The 22762-nt window shown below is 38.7% G+C and overlaps 1 protein-coding gene across 19 annotated transcripts in view; it reads right to left on the reverse strand.

Annotated features, from left to right (window-relative positions):
- adgrl2a (adhesion G protein-coupled receptor L2a) overlaps positions 1-22762 on the reverse strand; it is a 108090-nt gene that overhangs the window by 76448 nt on the left and 8880 nt on the right. For all 19 annotated transcript variants that reach the window (XM_055221102.1, XM_055221110.1, XM_055221107.1 and 16 more), the window contains exon 2: positions 10012-10188. In XM_055221102.1, the coding sequence (XP_055077077.1) occupies positions 10012-10087 (76 nt within the window). In that variant the 5' untranslated portion in view covers positions 10088-10188. The remainder of the gene's footprint in view (positions 1-10011; positions 10189-22762) is intronic.

Below are 22762 nucleotides of genomic sequence, written 5' to 3' on the forward strand. Positions count from 1 at the left end.
GTCCTTATTCTCTCCATCACACCCTCCATTACAATAAATAGACTGAGATACATGGTGAGGGCCCAGACTTCCTTCTCTGCTTCAATGAACCGTTTGATGCTCCTCGATTCAATAAGGAAGCGTTTCCCAATGGGTCACCAGTGGCAGTACACACAAATGAGAAGGGTCCATCTGCTTGGGTTTTTTGCATTCCCCAAGTGCACTTCCTTCTCCCCGGCATCACGTCCCCTCTCCTCCTCTCTCTCCTCTGTCTCATGTGTATGTATTTGTGGTACATTATTCAGCCCCTGCCTCCCCTGACCCCCGCCTGCCAGTTAAATTCCCTGACCAACCGGCTAGTCATGCCCTGGCGACATCATGCACGGCAGACCTAACTGAATTCTTCACCCAGCTCTTGTTCAGAATTTATGTCACATGATTGTTCAGTGACAAAATGTGAATACTCTGAGGTGGAAGTATAGGCGGGTATTACACTTGAGGTACATTTTAAACACAGATTAAGTCAGAAAGGACGAAGTGGCGCCATTGCAAGGAGACATTTTAAGATGGGTTGTTTTAGCAGCTTCAACGTGGTAACAAACACAACAGCAGCAGCAGAAGAAAGTACAAAATATTGTTTCACAGATAATGCAATAATGAACACATTTTTACATCTTGAGGTAATCAATCAAATAGAAAACAAGCCAAGAAATAATTGAATTCAGTCTTGCACACATTAATCACAGATCTGGCTGTGATTCATTGCGATATAAAAGACTAGTACATCTCAATGGGTTTTGTAATGGTTATAATGTTAAAAATACAGATCCTAATTGTCTCTTTTTTAATAACAAAATAATCTCAATGGAAGCTATATCGCTGGTTTCCATCTGTCTAGGCTTCACACTGAAGGGACAGAGCACTTTCAAGTTGTCATTTCAGGATTTATCAAACGTCTCTAGCGGTTATCAACTTTAATTATAGCTTGTTTTTATTGTGGGAAGAATAAGTATATTATGTAAATTAGAAAACAGCAAGTTGCAAGCAAAGGGGAATTGTCCAGCTGTGCCTGTGTCAGGGAATAATTAATAGTGAACTAATTTAAGTACTAGATTTTTAGTGTTTCCGAAGTTGCTTTTCGACTCTATTCTGTGCTCATCTTTCACTGCAGAGTAAAGCTGTATCCTCCTGACAGGCAAACACAACCTGAGGTCAGAGTGACAGAAGGTCAAAGGTTAAAGTGCAGGGGTCAGGCGCAATTTGTAACTGACAGCACCTGAACTTGCATTTAAAACCTTTACGGAATAATATACACGTGGAAGAAGATCATTTGTTTATGGCATTATGACAACGACGGTTTCTTCTCAAACTATTGTTACTAGGCCTGTCACGATAAATACAAAATCAATTTATCGTTTAATATATGAAAGCTTGAACACTAAACTGTATGTTGTGGCTCAAAACTTGTGGTGTGTGCGCTATTTTTGTAAAAGTAGGGAGATTTGGGGAACTGTAAAAGACTAATCAGAATCAGAATCAGAATCAGAATCACTTTTATTGATCCCCGAAGGGAAATTCTCTTAGTTACCAGATGCCACAACCACAGGATAGAATTTAAGAATAAAAATAAAAAGTCATTTAAATAAGAATACAATTTGTGCAATAAGAATAAAGTGTCATGCACTAAGACTGAATAAGTGTAAATAGTACTATCTATTTAAAAAAAAAGAAATGTTTACTGCGATTATCTTACATAATTGTTATTGTGTCAGTAGTAGTTTCAATATTATCTTTTATCGCAGTATATCTCCGTTGCATTATATCATCCTTCAAAATGTATTATCATGACAGAAGTAATGTTACTACTGCTATAATCTCAGTCTCAGGGCTCAGGACCCAGTTGCAATGCATCAGTGAAATTCCTCAGCCATTTCCAAGCAGAATAGCTGGAGTTACAGTCATATGGTAACACAAGTAAAGCAAGGAATACATTCACTTGAAACCTAATCCGCATAAAAGAAAATCGTCAAATAATGTGTACTAAACGGTAAGCAAAATCTTTGGATGTAAAAATAAACTTTCCTGCCAGGTGTATTTTGTTAAACATCATATCACGTAGACAGAACAAACTTTCCGTGTTCATGTTGACTTGGCCTAAAAGCATTTAATTGAAGGAAAACAGCAGATGCACTTGAAACCATGTAACTGAGTCCAGGAACAAGCTTCATAAATGGGCTCTTAGGGAGGCTTCAAAGGGCCTGCCTCTGAATTCTTCATATTTATGGATGTAGTTTCACCACCCATCGTTTACAGGAGCCTCACCACGATTTATGGCTGCTCTAAATCAGGACCCAAAGCAAGAGGACAAAAAGGATTCCACAAAGGGCAAGCAGTAGTATCTGCTAACTCACTCTGCAACCTGGACTGTATCTGGGGACTGCTACACTGTATGTGATGTTCTTTGGTTATACCAGCTAATAAGAAAGTCTTATGTAGAAGGTGATCACACACCACTAACCACATGCATGTTGTAAATTAATTGGGCTTTGTTTCAGGCACGAGACAATGGAAGCATACATAATTGCTCAATATTAATATAACAATTATTTCTGTTTGAATGGCTCTAAGGACTATGATGCTCATTATGTAGTGAATTATTTAAATGCGAGTCAACACAAAAGACTGAAACTTAATCTGTATAAAAATAATAATGGAATGATATAAATGATTTATAAAAGGTACCACTACAGTGAGGGGAAAAAGGATTTAAAAAAAAAAGCTACCAAAAAATGTATTGTTTTGATACATGGGTGGTTTTGGGAGAAGGAAGCACAGCCCACTTCTCCAACAAACATTGTAGAGATAATGATTCATGGATATTTACTGAAAAAAATGTTCAAGTATCACTGAAAACCAGCAATTCTTAAAGTACTAATACAGTACTACATACTCCCTAAACTGTTCTCTTTGTCTGGGTTGAGTCTCTAGATGCGTCATGATATGAGTCTGTGTGACTAGAACCACGCTCTCCACCGTTTGATCCAAACCCTGACGCCTAACCTTCTAAACCGGACACAACTCCAGTCAAACGGACTGGTTCCATTGGCGTGTCCATGAGGAGCAGACCGGCTGCTGTTTGATATTCTATCTATAGTGGATAATCAGAACCAGTCTCCTCACCCGCCCCTTCCACGTAGCACTTCATCAACAGTCCTCACATGAGCCCCAGCGCACTCCTTGATGTCCACTACACAGGCTGCACCAAATGGAAGTATTACAAGCACTAAAGAGACACCAATGTGCTATTTCAGTTATCTAAAGGTTGTTTTTATGTGACATATACTGCTGCCTGTCTACTCACCCTATTGTTGGAACTCTGGGTGGAATAGTAACAAAGACATATTGCGCTGGTTTGCAAATCTCCCTCTTCTGCTTCCCTTCGCCACTGGAAATATTCCACTACTTTGCATATAGTAATTTATGTCAGATGCTTTTTCCTTACGCAAACCTCTCCATTTGCCCAGGCTTGGGAGGAAGAGACTGTTTTTCTAAATAACGTATAGGAAGTGAGACTGGGCTCCTGTGTGTTTCGAAGCAACATCTGGAAGAAGCTTGGACGCGGTGTACAAGTATTGGATTTATACTAATAAAACATTAAATTAATTGTTAAAGGCAGTACTGTAAAAATACATTAAACATACTCTCAAGCAGAATGCGCTCAAGTATGGTAAATAGGACTAATTGCTCAGAAATTGTTGTAATAAACCTAAATGGTATGCACTGTAGAAAGGCCCTGTGCCAAATTATATTGAATCGGAGCAGCATACTGGAACACAACTTTTCAAAAGCATACAATACATTACTTTGAACAATTGAACTGTGTCCATACAAAGATGCCCACACTCACTGCTATAGTCCCATTTCCTGAGATCAACCAACAATAGAGCTTCTACAAATAAAAGCTTTTTGGCTCGACCACAGCATAAAGATAAGTGATATCTCTCTCCTGTTGTTTTGCTTTCATAAAGGACATTGTACGCTTACCACAATATGGTCCGAATACGCATAATAGGAACCTGCATGCTTACCTGTGCAAAGAATAGAGAAAGACAAAGCAAAACATGGCAGATGGGGACAGGGAGGTAAACGGCTAATGTGAGGTGCCTGGGATTCCTGCATAGCCTCGTGGGACCAGAGTGAATACCCATTATCCACAAGCATCAGCGCTGACAATGACTGGAGAAGCCAGACTGTAGCTCTGTCAACCCCAACTACTCTCCCAGACACGACTGAAAACCAATTAAGGCCCATGTTAGAGGTTGAGCGAGACACATGTTGCATAGTCCAGCGGATACTTTGTTCCTCAAGCAAAACAAATGGCTGCATCTTTCAACCACAACAGACTTGGTTTTAGACATGGCTGCTTGGTTAAAAATGTAATTTGAGGTGGCCCCGCTGTGACAGGAAGACGAGTAGAGTTGAACAATCCGGTGCGTCTCCTGCTACCATGTCAAGGCCAAAGATCTCAGTGTGAATTATAGACAGTGACAGCAAACAACAAACTAATGATGCTTCCCAAGGTTATCTCTGTATAAATAAGCATTAGGGAGGACGCTGATGCTGCAAGTTCAGGGAATTAGGTAGAAGCGCTATTCAGGCCAGTAAAGAGGCATTAGGAACTCGATGCAAGTGAGCAACGTCTATTTTTTGGTTTTCAGATGACCTTCGGCACCATGAGCAGCAAAAAGGGACAAACTTTTAACACGAGTGGGTTAGAAATGCTTTACGATTTTAGTGTCACTAATTACAGTAGGCCTATTTGTCAAAGCAAACTATTTAAAACTTTAGAATAACAAACTCATGGTCGTTCCCAAGGATGGAAAGGAACAGTCAGTGAGGAATGCAGGCTTAACTAGGCTAACTGAGGCTATAAATGCATGACTTCACTTTGGCAATTTGATTTTAGCGAATGTCACGACATTGAGCCATGTCATTGAAGTATCTTTTGTAGAAATTGTAGTATTTTCTTTTGTTTATTGGCAAACAGACACAAAAAGATGAAAGAATGGCGTTGCCTCTAGTATTTTAAATGACTGTAACATACATTTCCTTGTTGAGAGAAGTGCCATCTTACACTTAACCCTTAACAATCATGTACAGTACAGTAAGAATGGGTATTGTCATTAAACTCTATCATGATCATCTCTTAACGTATCGGCTATAGGCCTTAAATCTCAAGCACACGCCGATATTTTTTTTGGGTTGACATGCTGCCTAAAAAATACACACAAACCTTTATTTGAACACGATAGATAACTGCTCAAAACGTGACTACAAAGCTCTATTAAAGGTTTGGAGTAAAAAAAATGTCTATGGGTGAGCTTGAATTCCACCATTTGGGGAAAAAATCTAAATCGGCCCTACGTATTGGCCAAAAAATAGCAATAGAGATTATCGATTGATCTGGATTTTAAAGAACCAGTATCGGCATCAGCCATGAAAAAACCCATATCAGTCAATCTTGAGTTTATATACGCCTTCAAGATGTAACCAAAACCATCTGCTGTTTCTGAGAGTTCATACTTCCCTGTGATTGGTTAAATCCATCTGTCACTCAGAGGCTGTCCAATTCAAGGAGTGCATGGGAAAAGGTCTCATTGTTTGAGCATGGAGCTGCATTAAACAGAGAATCGGTGAGTGGGAATTTGATCATATCTACTAAATATCAGATTGTCTCAAGGATCAGGTCATCATTATATTTATTGTCATATTTCTGGCCCTATTGTAGAGTATATTTCAGTTAGGTGCTACAGTAGGTGACAGCGGATCGAGCTTTGATAAAGGTGGTTCAAAGATGCATGACAAACACAGACCTGGAGCCACAGTGACAAGTCCTAATCCTGAAAATCCCTCCTTCCTCTGCTGAAAATCCTAATGAGGATTTGAAGTGCTCTGCAGGGAGAGGACCCGGGGGGCGTGGTCCCACCCTGCCCCATTGTCTCCTTATCTGGTATTGGCCCAGGCCGATGAAAGAGACGTGACAGCACTCCGGGTCTCATACAGACCCCACACCGGCACGGCTCCACAGGGAAGCACAGCCCACAGGACCAACAAATAAACCCAGGACCTTAAGAGGGAGCAGAGAGACAAAGCTAACACGAGCTGTTTACTAAGGACACAAACACACACAAAGAGAAAGCTCACCTCTTTGGCTCAAACCTTTTCAAAGCAGCTCTCCAAAATTAAAAAAAGGATTGATTCATGATTAAGAAACAATATGTCTATTGTTTTCAAATGATATTTGACAACAATAATGAGGCGCGATGGCCTTGAATGCACATAATTCAGTGCATTATAAAGTTAGGACTTTATTGTATACTGTTATAGTTATCATAAAAATGTATTTTAATGCCACTGTGTTTGTCACGATTCCACCTGCAGTCCCTGAGTAAACAGACATAGCTGTTATTGTGTGAAAAGTCAGAGTTGTACTGTTGATGACAGATCCTATTCTCTCAGGCTCTTTCTCAAACTGAGCCCTGAGCTTTTACCTGCTGTAATTACATTTCAGAGCACCTTGATTGTCTATTTCATTCCAATGACTATGAAAGTGGAAGACGGAGTCTTAAAGTCTTTCTCGTTCCATTCATGCCAGACAAAAATGGGACTTTTAAAGGTGCCCTTGCTTGTTGCCCTTGAGAATTTAGAGTACTTCAAACATTTTAAGTTGGCCACAGAAACAATGGAATGGTTTAGAGCTGTTATGGGTTGGACAAAAAGTGCCTGTTCCAGGCTTGTTCGTACAGGTCGTGCCATTGAAAAGCTTTTATCCCATGACATTCCTTTTATATGGCAATCAGCTCACAAACACAATCAGCACAGCCAGAACCTACCCCAACAACATGAGACACCTGCAGTATTGTCCTATAGCACTTTTGCAATAGGCCTTCTACATGTAAAGTGATTCTGGAGATGGAAGCAGCACCATATCAGATTTGTTTTAATATTTAAAAAATGGTGTACACCTATTCAGAATTTAGTTTTTGTTTTGTTTTTTGTTTTTGTTCAGAAACAACGTGACATGTTGCATATGTTTATAAAATCTGTACTACTCTTTTTACACTTTCTAAAACATCACCAATGAGACTCGGAGTCAGAGTGTCCCAGAATGCAACTCTTTGGACACAATGAATGCACACACAGCGGAGAAAGCCTTTGAAGGGAGCTAGGTGCGAATTGTTATTCTGATACAGACAAATCCTTTCAACCGGGCCAGACTTGACTAAATTATTTTGGAAGACATGTGAGCCAATTTAATCATGTGTTGCACCGGATAAATCAGTGTTTTTGGCTCAAATAAATTACTTTACAAATTACATCTTCACCTCTTTTTCAGCCAGGTTGCTATGGTGACATGCATATTGGACAATGGGAAATACGGCAGATCTGCAGTACAGAATCCTCTAAATGCCAAAGGGGAACACCTGGGCTAAAAGCAAATAGTTTCAAAGCAGTTGGACAGAAAGTACCATCATTAGAGCCAGACGAAGGTGTGGCTGCTGTCTGTAACCTGCCTTGGCTGCTGTAAAAGATTCAACGATGCAAGTACATGGTGGTCAAACTGATAATAGCAAATGCACACAGACTGGTGTAATAGGCAACAACAGAAACACTAGGACTAGAGGCGGGATTTACATTTGCATTTTATAACAGGCATGAATCTTACCCAAGACATTTACAGGGACATTTTAGCAAATCAATCCGGCATTGTCAGCTATAGTCTGAACATCGTTATTGTAATAATGCAGCAAAAAAAATATAGATAGATACTAAAATATTACCCACTTATACACTCAAGGCTTGGTAGAAATGTCAGTACCATAATAATCATAATTAAGATGCCTTTAAACAACTAAATGCAATTTTCAAATAATCTAAAAATCCACTTGACAAGCAGAACATTTCAGAGCACACAAGGACAACAATAATTCACACCACTAGAGACACTCATACGGTGTTTACGAATGCTCCGTTGTGAGTATCTAAACTGTAGGCTGGCTCGTATTTTTTATGCCTTGCTCATCTGAAGAGAACTTGAAGCGAATTAGAAGAGGATTGTTGCAGGAAGTCATACGAAGGAAATCACTAATGTATTGATAGTTTAGGTCAACAGAGAAACTAACCCTGCTAGACAAAATCGATCTCGGCTGAGACTCAAAACCAAAAATAGAAGGTAGGGCCACTGAATAAAGCACTCACGGCATTCCAGTAACCCATTTAATTTAATTATAAAAATGCATTAAAAAGATATTAGCAGTAGATGCCGTTTAATGAAGCATGTTAACTTGGGGATATTGTTTGTAATGAACAGTGTCTGGGCTGATCCCGGCAGCACAGACAGGGAATGGGGTGGAGGCGGGTTGAAGGTAAATGATAAATTGTTTAAATAAGTGGTTTTCAAGCTGTTTTCCTGGAGCTTTTAGTCCAACATTTTGCCAAAATACAGTGGAGGTATTTTTCCACATGTCAATATTACAAATCTGTCCATTTATGTAGGTTTGGACGTCTATCTTTGTGATCCTGATGACTGAATGACACTGACAGACTGTAATTCTTATACTTTTCAAATCCAAAGAGAAAATGGCTCACCCTGGTCCAGTCTTTTGGCAGAGAAAAAGCCAGTTCACCCAGTGGGAGTTTAACGACACCATCACTCACCGAATACTGCCAATTGATTTCTGTGTATTGCTTAGTAAAGCCAAAGTCAATACAAGCTCAGTGTGCCTGTCAATTTTGTCCTATTTGTACGAGGTTTATCATTGCACCACGCCACAACAACCAAACGCACAACTGAACAAATGCATTTTTCATTTTTGTGCCTCTTAAGGTTCAGATTTCATACTTTTTTATGATCAATTTCCATCCTGAGCGAAATGACACAAGCAATATTGTATATCAAGTCAGACTGCCATGTAAATTAAGAATCTTGGGGAATTATTAGTCCTAACTTGAATCAATATCCCTACATTAGTGCGATATTTGAAAATCAACAAAAAAGCTACTGGAGAAGGGTAATCGGATGGCGCCTGTCTTCCTACGTTATAGGTTTTTAACTGAGTCATTCAATATCTCTAATAGCGGCCTGTTATTCTTCTCATTAAACAGGAATGAGCCCTGGATAGTGTAGTTACAGCCTACAAATGATAATTATGACACTGCCGAGAGTGATTAGATCTACGCTAAATGCACTATGATTAAAACATATTCAGGCTTTAGACGTTCGGAGGTGTTGAATCAGTGCGTGAGCTTTTGCCACGAGACAGAACATTTAAGAGGAAGGAATTTTACAAATGGTTCCAGCTCTGATGCCACTGGGAACAACTTATGCTTTCAAGCAGAAAATCTCAGACAAATCACAATTTACCAACTAATGAAAGTACGCCAGATTATCCCCCATCGGTCTGTGCACGCTCTTCAGAGCAGCACTACTTTCTCACACACACACGCACGAACTGGCAAGCTTTTGCATAGAAACATGTGGTGAGATATAGTATATTTCAAAATAAGCTGATTTAAGGAACATGTTCTAGCACACATAATCAGAACTGCTGCCACATTTTTTTTTTCTGTATACAAAATCCAGTCACATTTTAAGTTCTATAAATGTATGACAAAGTGATACTAACAATTACGTATATAGTCCCACAATTTCACTGTATTCCATTCAGAGCTGGGCGAAAAAATTCAAATACCGCCATGATTGTTTCAGCGCCGTAATATCGTTGTGAATTTTGGCATTGAGATAAGTCAAAAAATGGTTCTGTTTATTGTTGTTAACATCACACACACCTAAGTTAATGCATTAAATTCAATCGTTTTATATATACGGTACAAGAGAAAAGGCACATGTTTATTTTCTCTACTGCGCAAACTAACGACATTGTCATAAAGCAACCGGATTTACAATGACAGACATCAACCCACATCGTAATCAAACACTGATAGGAGTAAGAAGTGAACTCTTTGACTTACCCTCTGTAGAGTGGACTTGGGCTAAGGTGAGGATAAACCAGCAGAAGGTGGGTAACTTCCACAGAGCGCATGCCATGGCTCTGACGGTCCGTGGACAGGGTTTGTGCTTAAAAGTTCAGGATTAAACAAGTCCACGCCAGGCCTTCTCTGTGATGCTCATCGTTGACCCCCTTTCACCTGGACAGCACAAGAAGAAACATCCTTTTTTTAGATACAGGGGATTTTCCCAGTTGCACTCGGATCACAAGGCACTTGATGCTATAGGAAGACATTCCACAGGCAGAGATGTGTGACACGCCACGGAGCCAATGTAAGCCAATGGAATAGAAGGTCAATATTCATCTTGGTATAAATGAGAGCTGCATGCTAACTATTTTCACTGTGAGAGAGGGAGGAGAGACAGGGAGAGAGAGAGAGGAGGCGAGCTTTGTCTGGCATCGTCATCAAACAGATAAAGCACGGCCTGTCCAGCTCCCATGACCCATAGCTAAGTGATGTTAACCTTATCAGAGCTGTGTCAGGTTACATTTTGGTGTCCATGCTAAAGAGGGCCACGAATGCCTCCTGCAGAAAACCCGGGATTTTATATATAACGTCTTTCTTGTCAAAACATGCGATCGATACTGCCAATTAATTCCATTTCTACAACAATGCAAAAGGTATTCAGAAACTAGAAAAAACACTGAGAAAACTGTAAGCATTCCAACGTCACGGAGGAAAGGCAAATTTAGCTGATGGTAACAGTAAATGCTAAAATTATCCGTGGTAATAGCTTAGCAAGCATTATCCAAAAAGCTTCTCCACATGTTGTAGTAATATGGGTTTGCATTAGCTTTGCAGATGTCCAAAAATCAATGTCAAAAAGTATGCTTCAAAATTAGCAGCAGATAAGAGTTATTTTTAACGTTGGCTTATTAATGATTAAACATGTCATAAAACATTGTGTCAGACAGCACTTTGAAAAAAAAATAGAAAAATATTGTCGAGATTTGTGACTTGTACAAACTCAAAAAAATAGATTTTGTTGTCTAAAATAAACAAAATAGAAAAAAATCGATTTAATTTCCTGATTTGGCCAAGGACTCACAGCAAACTGTTAAGAGAAACCCACCAAAAGCTACACAAATATGAAACTTTTTTGAAGCTTTATGACCCGTGACGCCTCTGCAAACAAAGTAACTCCTGACTGGTCACGTCTGCATATTTTGACTGACCGCTACATTTTCTTCCCTGCACCCACCGGTACCCAGACAACACAGTGACTTTTACCTCCTCAAGTTAAAATCCTCTTTCTATCTCATCACACTTGTTCCTATGGTAGTTTGTTTTTGGAGTGTTTGTTTTTGCTCTTTCTGCTACAAAGGCATAAATGGCCTCCTCCCTGTCACCGATAGAGAGTGGGTGAAACCTAATGCCTACCTGCGCGGGCCCAGGCATGCGTTTCACACTCCGAGCGGCTCCCTTTTGTCTGCGTGTTTACACTGCCGGCCCAGGCTCTGCTCTCTCACTCCCATCAACCATTAGCACATTCACCATGGGATAAGGCATCGCTCCGGCAACAAGGCACATAGGACCCCATCAGAAACTGTTTTTCTGTTCGCCTTTTTAGTAGATTGAAAAACAAGGTTCCATTTGCGTGTCCGCCACCAGTCCGAGATTGCTGGTTAGGATTTGCAAGGAGTGGATCTTGCACATAATAGTCGAGGCTAAAACAAAACACACGAGGAATTCAGAGGAGATGAGTTGAGGTGGTACTTGGATCCTAGTTGGATGCATACTCTGAATGCGACTTCTTTTACACACCTCTTGTTCCTTGTTTCTTGAGTCTTCAGTACTCTCAAATATAAAATAAGATGAAGATTGACTGACTTAAAATCATTGCTTTTTTACTTTCTTTCTACAAAATGAGTACCAGCGTATAATATCTGCAGCTTCGTTAGCCCTAATAGACCATGAGCAAAGACTTAATTCATAGTAACTACTTAATTGCATAGGAGTTAGACGATTAATGGATATTCTAACTCTGAGTTCACGTTCGTAGTTTTTTTTAAACAGTAGGTGTAGTAATTGCATTTAATAAATCGTAACAAAGAAGTACAAGCCGCGCAGCATCATCTCTTCCAGACTGGAGGGAGCTTACAACTCTGCAGTCTAATAATAATCGCCATTAAGAAAACGCACACATTAACCAACATAGTTCTAATTAAGCCTGCAATAATCAGCTCATCTCCTATGACATTATGCCTCACCTGAGACCTCTCATTTCAGAGCGTTTATAGAGGTTAACAGGAGCGGAGCACATCAAGCCGAGGTGTATTTAAATCAAATGGAATGATGTGCAGGCTGGAATATTCTCAATGAAAGTACCCTGGAAAGAACAAACATGGAGTATAGAGTTTCGTTTAATCCCAAAGCCTTTGTTTTAGCTGACCAATGGCTGTGGACCTAATTAAATTTATCAGGCAAGTGAATAATCTCGCTTTGATCTCGGTTCATTTGGAATAACGAGACCTTAAGGAGATTGTATATAAAGCTGTACTATTGGCTTAAGGATCTTTGGTGCACACAGACTATAAGCTGTTTTGTCCACATACAAAGATAATACGGAGATAGCAGCGACAATGGGATCTGAGAGGCAGTGAGCATCCATTCAGTCAATAAATGGTCCTGGGTAGGGCTTTGTCACAGCAGAACAATTCCTTCACGATGCTTTGATTTGTAAAGCCCAAAGATATTAACAAATACATGGCAAGTTTTATTTGGTAATGGGATGAAAACTGTTTTTAAAATTCTGTTTATTTTGTAAATCGAAAGTAGCTCATGATATCGAATATTTGGTAAAGCGATGTGGAAGTCTAAATACTCTAAATGCACTAGTTAGTAAAGTAGGGTATAGTACAATGTGAAGCAGTGTACAGCAATGTAATGAAAAGTTTAAAAAAAAAGTAAAAGTAATGTAAAGTAACACTGCTGCAGAATATATTTATGTAGCAGTAGAAGAGGCATGAACTCAAAATCTCATTCAATGTTTTTTTTCCCCTGCATTTAATATACGCACAGAAGAAAAAGAAAAAAGGTATATAACTCAATTTTACAATACATTTAAAAATATATATGTATTTTATATTCAAATCCTCAAAGTAAGCACCCTTTGCTTTGTCAAAAAAGTCAAATAATTCTACTAAATATTTTTGACAAAGCAAAGGGTGGCTACTTTAACCTCCTGAGACCCGAGCTTTAATCAAATAAAATAATAAAAAAAAAATAAGTAAATACAATAAAAATAATAATAAAACCAAATAAAAATAAAATAATTAAATAAAAAATAAAATAAAAATAAACAAAAAAATAAATATTCTAAACTCTTAGAAATATTCAAAATTGAACATTCTCTTGTTGCTGTTCTTCTAAAAATTTGCACTGTGGCCTAAACAATCCAAAATGTGTTGTCCACAGATGAGGACACCAGGTCTCAGGAGGTTAAGGATTTGACTCTAAAATATATTTTAAAACATAGTTACCATTGCTACATAATTCCATATATCTTACTTCATATATCCCATGTTTTCTGTATGTATATAAAATGTAGAAAGTAGTAAAAATAAAGAAAAAAAACAACATTGAATGAGAGGGTGTGTCCAAACTTTTGACTGGTAGTGTATGTGATAGTATTGGTCATTCCAGTCAAGCCCGGTCTGGCTGTGCTTCAGTTGTAGGGAGTATTATACCTCTGAGTTAGCAGTGTGGGGCTGGGGCAGCACGGAAAGGCAATTTCTCTGTAACATAATCTAACGCATAGTAATATAAAGTCAAGAAAAGTATTGAAAAGTAAAGTAAAGTCATTCCTACCACTATAAATAAACAATAGCTAGACCAACAGCATTTCTATTCATTTGCGTCACGGTTGTATGTGGGGTGCTCGCTGTTTACATTTGTCAACAAACTATATACGTGTGGAGCCTAGGAACGCAGTGTAGAATCAATGTGATTATTCTTCTTCCCCTGTCATCTTTGCTTTGAGCGTAGATCTCCAGTGTCAGAATTCAAAGACAAAGATTTAAACATGTGCAGCTTTGAGGCAGTCCGGGCCCCCTGCCTTGATAAAATGCGTGATGTAGTTGGTAGTACATGGGCTAGGTTTCTGTGTAAATCGATGATAACAGTGCTATACTTTAATATATTTGGCGTCATGCTGTGAGTGTTTAACATGCTGAGGCAGGCTGGGGGGAGACTAGGAGACTGGTGCGATGCTCATTACACATGTCGAGGTCTCGGCTCTCGGCTGGGGGTAACCCTTTCTTCTGCGCATCTCAACAGAAACCGCCCCCTATCCCACCTTGGCTCTGTTCTTCAATAAAACTCAACTTTGGGTGTGGTTAGGCCTGTCACGACTTAGTGTTCAACATATGAAAGCTGGAACAATATATTTTGGGGCTTTGTATTTATCGTGTGTACTATTTACTCGCAAAAATGGGGAGATTTTTGCTGTTGGCTGTGTGGTTTGTAAAATGGAGGTGTAAATATAAAAGTATAACCCACAGCACAATACTAGTAATGCACTTTACAATAAATACACTAAGGCCTGTCATGATAATCACTATATCAACTTATCGTTCAATATATATAAAAGGTGGAATAATATTTTGGGGGGGTTAAATTTCTGTTTATTTTTTGGCTGTATAATAAGATTTAAGCTAAAAAAGGTTGAACTAATAACATCTATGACTCATTACAGATGCAAACTAAGTACTAAAGTGTTTTATTCTGCTGTTTATTTATTGCAGCTCATGATTTTTTAACAATATTGTAGATTTAGAATAGTTTTTGTGGTTTAAATCTGCTTTTGGGTTATTGTGTCAGTGGCATAAATTGGTTTCAGTATTTATCATTTATCGATATTTTCCTCAGCAATACATCAAATTTCAAAATTTGTTATCCTGACAGGCCTAACTTGTCTATTAGAAAAGAACAGCACTGTATGAAATGTATCTATAAGGGACTACGTCAAAAACTGCTTGTTAATCATTGATACCGGAACATTTAATACCAGATCACATGACTGCATAAGTCTCAGGACGAGCTGCACCAGAACTGAGATGGGAAAAAAGAGGCTTTTAGCTGTTTTGCTTCACAAAAATGGAATACACTCCAAAGAAAAGTAAAACAGGATAGTTTGGTGCCACAATTGCAATTTAATAATCTGATTTTACACACACATCTGCACCTGTTTTTAATGTTTTATATGGACTTGTATACTTGTTTGTTTTGTTAGTTTTTCTGCTTGTATTGTATTTTAAACAGGGCGAACATGAAAAAGACACCCCAAGTGCTCTCATTGGGTTCCCCTGTGTAAAAAAAGAAAGAATCAAACTTCAAAATATGTTCAAAATATATTACAGGCCTTCTAAATACTAATAACCACTAAATACTACTAAATTCACAAGTAGCAGCATTTACTTACTTGAAATAAAGTCTTTTATTTGTTACTTTACTGTGTATTTCTTTATCGTGAACAGACAGACAGTGTACAAAATCATTGTCAACACGCCTCATGGTTGAAGCTATTTTTACCAAACAACTCAAATGTGGGCTATGTTTACTGATTGTTAAGCACAGATTGCTGAAAAACTTAACAGGCGACACACTGTTGGGGCTAAATACAAAGTGGGTTCAGACAGATGTTTAAGCACTTGGAGAAATGGAGAAGCCACAGGAGCATGCGCCCAAAGGCTTTCACCATATGCAGGCTTGATATATGTACCGCACGATGCAACACTTAGGAGGAAAATTCAGAATTGCGTGCGCCCAGTTGGTTCTCCTCAAAAGACAAAGTTTTTAAGGGAGGAAAATGGTAGTTAGACAGAAGGGGATGTGGCTTGATTGAACAGGACAGTTGGGAAATTTGAATACAGCGGGGGGCTAAAAACAAGTGGCAGATGTAAGACAAAGGAGAACTTCTTCAGACAAAGCTTTTGGATGTCCCTCCCTGGCTGTTAAGAGGAGCACGGAAGAACAGCCCCATTCTCCAAAAAATGAGGTCTCAAGAGAATGGAAAAAGGAGGAGAAACAGGGGGGTCAGAACTTTAGCGGGGGGGAGGGCCACGCATAACAATAAAAGATTGACAGCTTGTAAGACTTGGTTGACCCGTGAATTAGCCCCGAAAGCATTCAACAAACTGGGGAAAGACAAGGGATGTTAATTGTCATGGCACATCGTAGGAATGCACAGGAAGGGGATGTTTGAACACAGATAGAAATGTAAATCTATATGTAAACTGTAAAGACCTACTGTGTGAAAGCGGGGTGTCAGGATAGAGCAAGCGTTTCCAGAAGCTTCATGATAATGTTAAAAAAATTGTAAAAAATATATAAACAAATATGACGTTTGTGTAGAATTTCTAATTAAAAGGAATTAAATTGCAAAGGATAATGCAATAAGTCCAGTTTTACTAAGAATACAATATTTCTGTGTATGTGGCAATGCATGTGTTCTTCATAGTAGTTTCTGTGCTTAAAAAAATAAAAATAAAAAAGTAATAATTACAGTTTAAGTGAATTAAAAATATTAGAGTATTAATGACAAATAAATAACAAATAAATAAATAAATAAATAATAAAAAATAAATAAATACATAAAAAATAAGTAAATACATGAATACATAAATAAATAAGTAAATAAATAAATAAATACATAAATAAATGCAAATAAAAATACAAATAAATATACCTGAATTTTTAGACTCCATTGTAATCAGGCATTTGAAATAAATGGCTTAGTTTTGGTCGAATAGTCTTTGTATTTCTTGTTTTGACTTTCCTCGTTTTATCATACAGCTGAAATCCTTATGTTGACGACACTGACTCACATTTGGTTTGTATTGGGCTTTTGGACAACAGCCTCATACATGAATTCATACGTACAGTACTACAGTATAAGCCTCCTCTTATCCATGTTTCTCTTCGCCATTTTGAGAGAAAAACTGAACTACCTGGGGACGCACAGCTCAGTGTCAGAACACACAAGCTTAGCCGTGGAAGAAATATATTCCCAAAAGAGATTGTTGCTCCGCGCTTTGACAGTGCTGAAGATGTACAATTTGCAAGCGTAAATCAGAAAATTTGGCGAGCGGAGGGGGGTGGGGGCTGTTGAGATTGGGCCTGTGATGGGATGAGCTTGGACCCCTGCTGAGTCAGATATGGGGCAGGGACGAATCAGACGCTGACCTCTCCACCCGCGGGATGATTGAGAGAGGTACTAGCCTGAGAGGAGCTGAATGACACCCAACTAAACACCGTGACATGGGTGCCCCAAACACAGTCCCTGACCCCAGCCGGAGGAATACCAGGGAGCACACATGTTGGCGGCGACACAGCGGCCTGGCGAGACAGGACGACAGGAGGAATGGGGACAAGATATATAGTCGAGAGGGGCTTGGGAAACAGGTGGATGGCAGTAGTGCAAGGTTTATTTGATGTTTTTAATCCTGGATTTTCAAGTCAACAGTTTAACCTCAATCTTTTGCAAAAAAAATAAAAATAGTGTTTTAATATTACTCTTGAGAACTCCGTATTATACAGTACAGCGATGACTAATTACTACAGAAACATCGGCAAGTACTCAACTTCACAAAACTATACGCCCTACTTTTGTTGTGCACTGGGAAAATACAATACATTTTTTAATTGGCACAAAGATGTTTTTTTGACCCTGATTGCTAATGATAATAGGAGTTTGAAAAGTGCAGTAGTAGTTGCAGTATAGTATGTAGTATTATTTCTATACTTCCAGACAAACTTTACACTCACATTGTGCTTACTTTAATGCATATTTGAATCCATTTACTGAGTATTCACTTTAACTACACACAAATACAGTCAAAATAAATAAACACTTCATTATTGTATTTGAGATTCACGTAAGAGGTAGGGCTGAGAGTGTGACATGAGCCAGCAGTTCGTCATGGTTATAGCTCTTACTGTTTGCGCCATTTATCATTTTTATGAGGCACTCAATTAATCGATTAGACTACTCCCCACTGGTCCGGACATATGGCTACTATTTAAAGCAATCATGAGGCCCTGGAACACTCGGCCTCATCAATACATTTATGGGAAGTAAAATGGAAGTGTTGTGGGGAAACTCCCTGAATGAAAGAGACAAAATCCCAGCCGCTTTTTGGAGTGTGTCCTAATTTGGAAATGTTAATTTAAAAATGTTTTATTATACTCATTTTACAACACCTCCCAGATACACTGCCCTTCGAAAATACATTGAATCCATATAGGTATAATCACGTTAGCGGTGCAACCAAATCCCATTACAGCTAAAGATATCTACACCTGTCTGTCCATGCGGATTATAGCCAAATGATTTGCCACCGTGACAAAGTTTTAATACAGGTTCCATACATTTGTACTTGTAATTTTGATGTTATTCTGGGGGAGTGAAGTGGATTATCTCGAATGAAATTTCAAAATGTCATTTCCACTTGCTGATAGCACAAAACTATTCCTTTCAGGCCAGTTGGAGATAAGAATGCAGCCAGGACTGTTAAACGGTGTCTTTGCCAAATGTTCCTCCGCTTAGGAATTAATGGGCTGACATTAATACAGCAAGATAAATAGGAAGGTCAGGAATAGGAGCCTCACTATTATATGGGCATCTTATAGTGATAGTGGCTGCCAATCAAGACCCAAGAAGCCCTTGACATAGTATTATTCACCTTGGGATTCAGCCTATGCAATGCGTAATGTATACTGCCCATGTTCACCCAGCCAAACCAATTAGCATGTGCACATAAATACTTTGAAGGGTTGTCGCTACAGGGAATACATTACGGGGCAGCATAAAATAGGTATTTGTTACCCTGTCCAGATCATCATATAGACAATATATTCCAGACGTACTTTATATTTGACAAAACTCACTTTGAAGCAGCCCCAAACTGTCATAACATAACAGTTTTGTCATTCATATAAAACTAATATAATGAAGCCAACAAACAAGCAGAGACCAAAACATAAACAGCTGTGTGTCTCCAGTTGTCACGGCAACGGGGTGAAACAAAATATGTCAAATTTAAACTCGTTTAAACAAGACTCAACCGGGGTCAGAGCTTTGCGGTCACTGGAGTTTGCGCATAACAATAGCATTTGTATTCTGGTGCTACTCCAACATCAGATTTGTTTAGAAAAGAGGAAGCTATTCGTTCAATGGGACACAGCTTTGGTTTGCAGTCCATGATAATAACTGCCACTCAACAGTCAAAAAACATCTCTATGATCTATTAAACACGCGCTCTCCAAGTACGCCTATAATGTAGAGAATGACGGCTGTGTTATTGTGACAAAAATGGAAAGAAAAAGTAAAGACGCTGTAGGCTACTTGATTTTTAGTTCATTTTAAACAGTTTGCAGTGGTCCAAAGTTATTCCTCACTTAGCATATGCACCCTGAGCGTCCTAATGACTCACCGCGATGAGGTTATAACCACTTTTCACTATTTTCAGAAAAAGAGTTTTGCTGTCACTGTAAAGCTAACAACAACTAACATGCCAACCACGCACTACCTGCTGTTACGGGACAGTAAAAGCTTTATGCAGACAGCACACAGCAGCAGACCTATTTTGCCCTCAAGAGCTGCTTATACAATATATTTGACACATTGAAATAACTGAAACTGAAATCCGTGTAAAAATATGTGACGGAGTCTGTCTGTTTGGGAAAATACACTGACAAATACGCAAAATTTTCTGGAATACGTTGCTCAAAGCACAAAAAAGCTTTGAAATCTTGTGTATGCTTTGATTTGTTCCTCGATACATCTGTTTGTGGCTGTAAAGGAAAGGCTTAATGACAGCTTTTACGTGGATTTGCCATTCCTCTGCTTTAATGCTGCTTTTTCATATGTACACATTTGTTCAAGGTAACTATCAAAGAAGACTTGTACGAAGAAGCTTTTTAAATTCTTTTATAAATATTCTAAGGCTCTGAAAACATCTGCGGTGCACTTCTGGAACATTACAGATATTTTAACTTTTCAAGGGTGAAAATCTTCGCAGATTAGAGGCATTGTGCATTATGTGGTGACCTTGGCTCAGTGACTAATTGGGGCTTTTAACCTTTTTGTGGCTCAGAGCAACAAAACAACCAAAATAAGACAGACCACATAATCTCAGCATGGACCAAAATAGCAAACAGCATTTAGGACCTCATCCTTACTGCAGGGAGGCACAGCTGTATGCTCTGTTCTACCCAGGCACATTCCTATTCCAGTGATGTTGTGTCTATTTTCAATCTATAAGATGGCACGGATGCCTTTGTCAGACGGAGACGCCGCGTGTCAAACTAGAGCGGGCTAAGGAACGGCGTCTCGTCAGGGGCGCACAAAGAGGTGGGTGTAGTCATCGCTCAGTGCAATCACACGCCAGTCTAAATGTGCACTCACTACTGCCCTGACAGGTAACGCTTAGTTAACGTTAATGAGGGTAGATTGGCTTTTTGATGGATGGATCGTTTTTGTGACATATTAAAAAATAGTATCAGGGAGTAAAGAGTTAATAAATGTGTAATAGGGCTGCAGTTATTTTAGTAGTCGAGTAGTCAGTGATTTTTTTTTTCTTTTTGATTAACGGAGGGGATTATTTCTACTGAATATTAATAAGAGTACTTTTGCAAGAATGTATGAGTACTGAATATTGATTTTTTTTTAAATGCATTTTGAACTGAATACATTTTGAAATATGCTGACTGAAGACTTCTAGATAGAGAATACTTACGAATAAAGTGTATTATTGATGCACATTTTAAATTTTGAATTTTTTAAGTTTAAGTTTTTATGCCACTTTCATTTAATAATGCCTTGTCTTGGTCTTTTGGCGTATACTTTTAGTAATCTTAGCATTTTGTCCTGATTATTCTGATTAATCGCTGCAGCTCTATTATGTAGCTACTAGTGTAAATGTAATTTTATTGCACTGAGATATTTTATTGCAATGAAATATCAAATGTATTTCTATTTGTAATGATAAAATGGAGATTTTATAATGTATATTTCAATGGACTCAGGAAGACTAGCTGACTGCATTGCTTTTACATAATGATAGTTAAATAATAAACCAATCAATAAACTAATAAACTAGTCCTGTCACAATAACAAATGTTGAAGTACAATATATTACTGAACATGTGTTTTATTAGCTCTACTACTGAGTGACTGTGACCTACTAATTTCCTTTGTGAATCAATAAAGTCTAGCCTTACCTTAAGAAATACTATTAAGTTGAATTAGCCAAAGTGTTAGAGGCGTGTTCAAGTGTGTGCAACCATGACTGCACAAAGAGACAATGCTTACAAAGAGGGCTAAAAAGGCAGGCTTTTAATAGCACACATCTCCACACTATTGTGACAAACTGGACTCATTTAAGTTGCGCTTAAAGCTAAGGCTGTATCATTAGATTTCCTTGTGCGGTTTGGGTGTCACCGTTGCCTGGCCTCTTTCCACCTCTCACTGTGAAAAAGAGAGGACAGTTTTGGGGCTGTGCCTTCTTCCCCGCACTGTTCATTAGCATAACATCAGCACAGTGTGGGGGATTGTGATGCAAACCAGCTCAGATTGGCCCATTCCATCCCCCCTGCTTTAATAACTAAACATGCTGTAGGATCTCACTGTCAGCCGAGCAGCTACTTGGGGAGTGAGGGATACAAGAAGTCTCGCAAATGTGCCAAAACTTTGCGGATTACTTTACAAACTTATACTTCCTCTTGGGATATGGTTATTAGAAAAATATCAACTCTTTACTGTACACTGTTTGGGGATTGAGGAAACACTGGCGTAGGAGGTGAGGCTGCTTCAAGCTACATGACCAAGTGCAATGTCAAAACTAGTTACAGAATCACACTATGGAGCGGCATATGGTGTAAAAATGAACACAATTTCAACCTGAAATTGGAAGTCTTAAAAATTGTGAAATAATTATTAATATATTTTAGAAAATTGCCAAAGGTGGTGTAGAAAAATGATAAAATTGTAGTTACTTTGTGGTCAAAATACTAAAATTTCAAACTTACAGATTGCAAAAAACACTCCTTTTTACATAGAAATTATTTTAAACTCAAATACATATATATTACTTTTTAGTCCGATACTACTTTTAACATCAAACCCATTCTAACAGTGAATGTCCAACTGTCCAATTACGCGTTTTTGTGTTTTTTTTTCCATAACTTGTAGCTTTATTGATAAGTATCTGGGAATACATTTATTTTGTCAGCCCCAGACATATACTCCCAGATTGGTGCAAATACACAGCCCTAATCCAAGAGCTCGTCCATGGCAAAAACAATGACACTTTGGCGAATGTCTTCCCCCCACAAAAGTATTATTTTACAAGAATGTGTCCAGCATTCGGCCGATGATTAAAAAATATGGAAATGTTCCGGTGGCTTACGTTATCACCCCCTGCCACCCACAGCAGGACGGCAGATAGGCCAATCGCTGCTCCGCCACCTTGTGTATGTTTAATATGTGTTTGCTCTTTGGCGATAACAAAAGGAAGGAGCGACGGGCGAGCAGGGGGGCAAAAAAAAAAGAAAAAAAAAGGGCTAGCTTTCCTCCTCCTCGCTCTCCTCGTACCTGGACCAAAGTCAAAGAATCTAAAAGACACAAGGAGAGACGCAGATAGGAGCAACTGTCAAAACCTGTCTGCGATAAAACATTCAGCGGTAAATTATCTCGCTGTTCTACGGGCCC

This window comes from Periophthalmus magnuspinnatus, chromosome 4, assembly GCF_009829125.3.
Source record: "Periophthalmus magnuspinnatus isolate fPerMag1 chromosome 4, fPerMag1.2.pri, whole genome shotgun sequence".
Classification (NCBI taxonomy): Eukaryota; Metazoa; Chordata; class Actinopteri; order Gobiiformes; family Gobiidae; genus Periophthalmus; species Periophthalmus magnuspinnatus.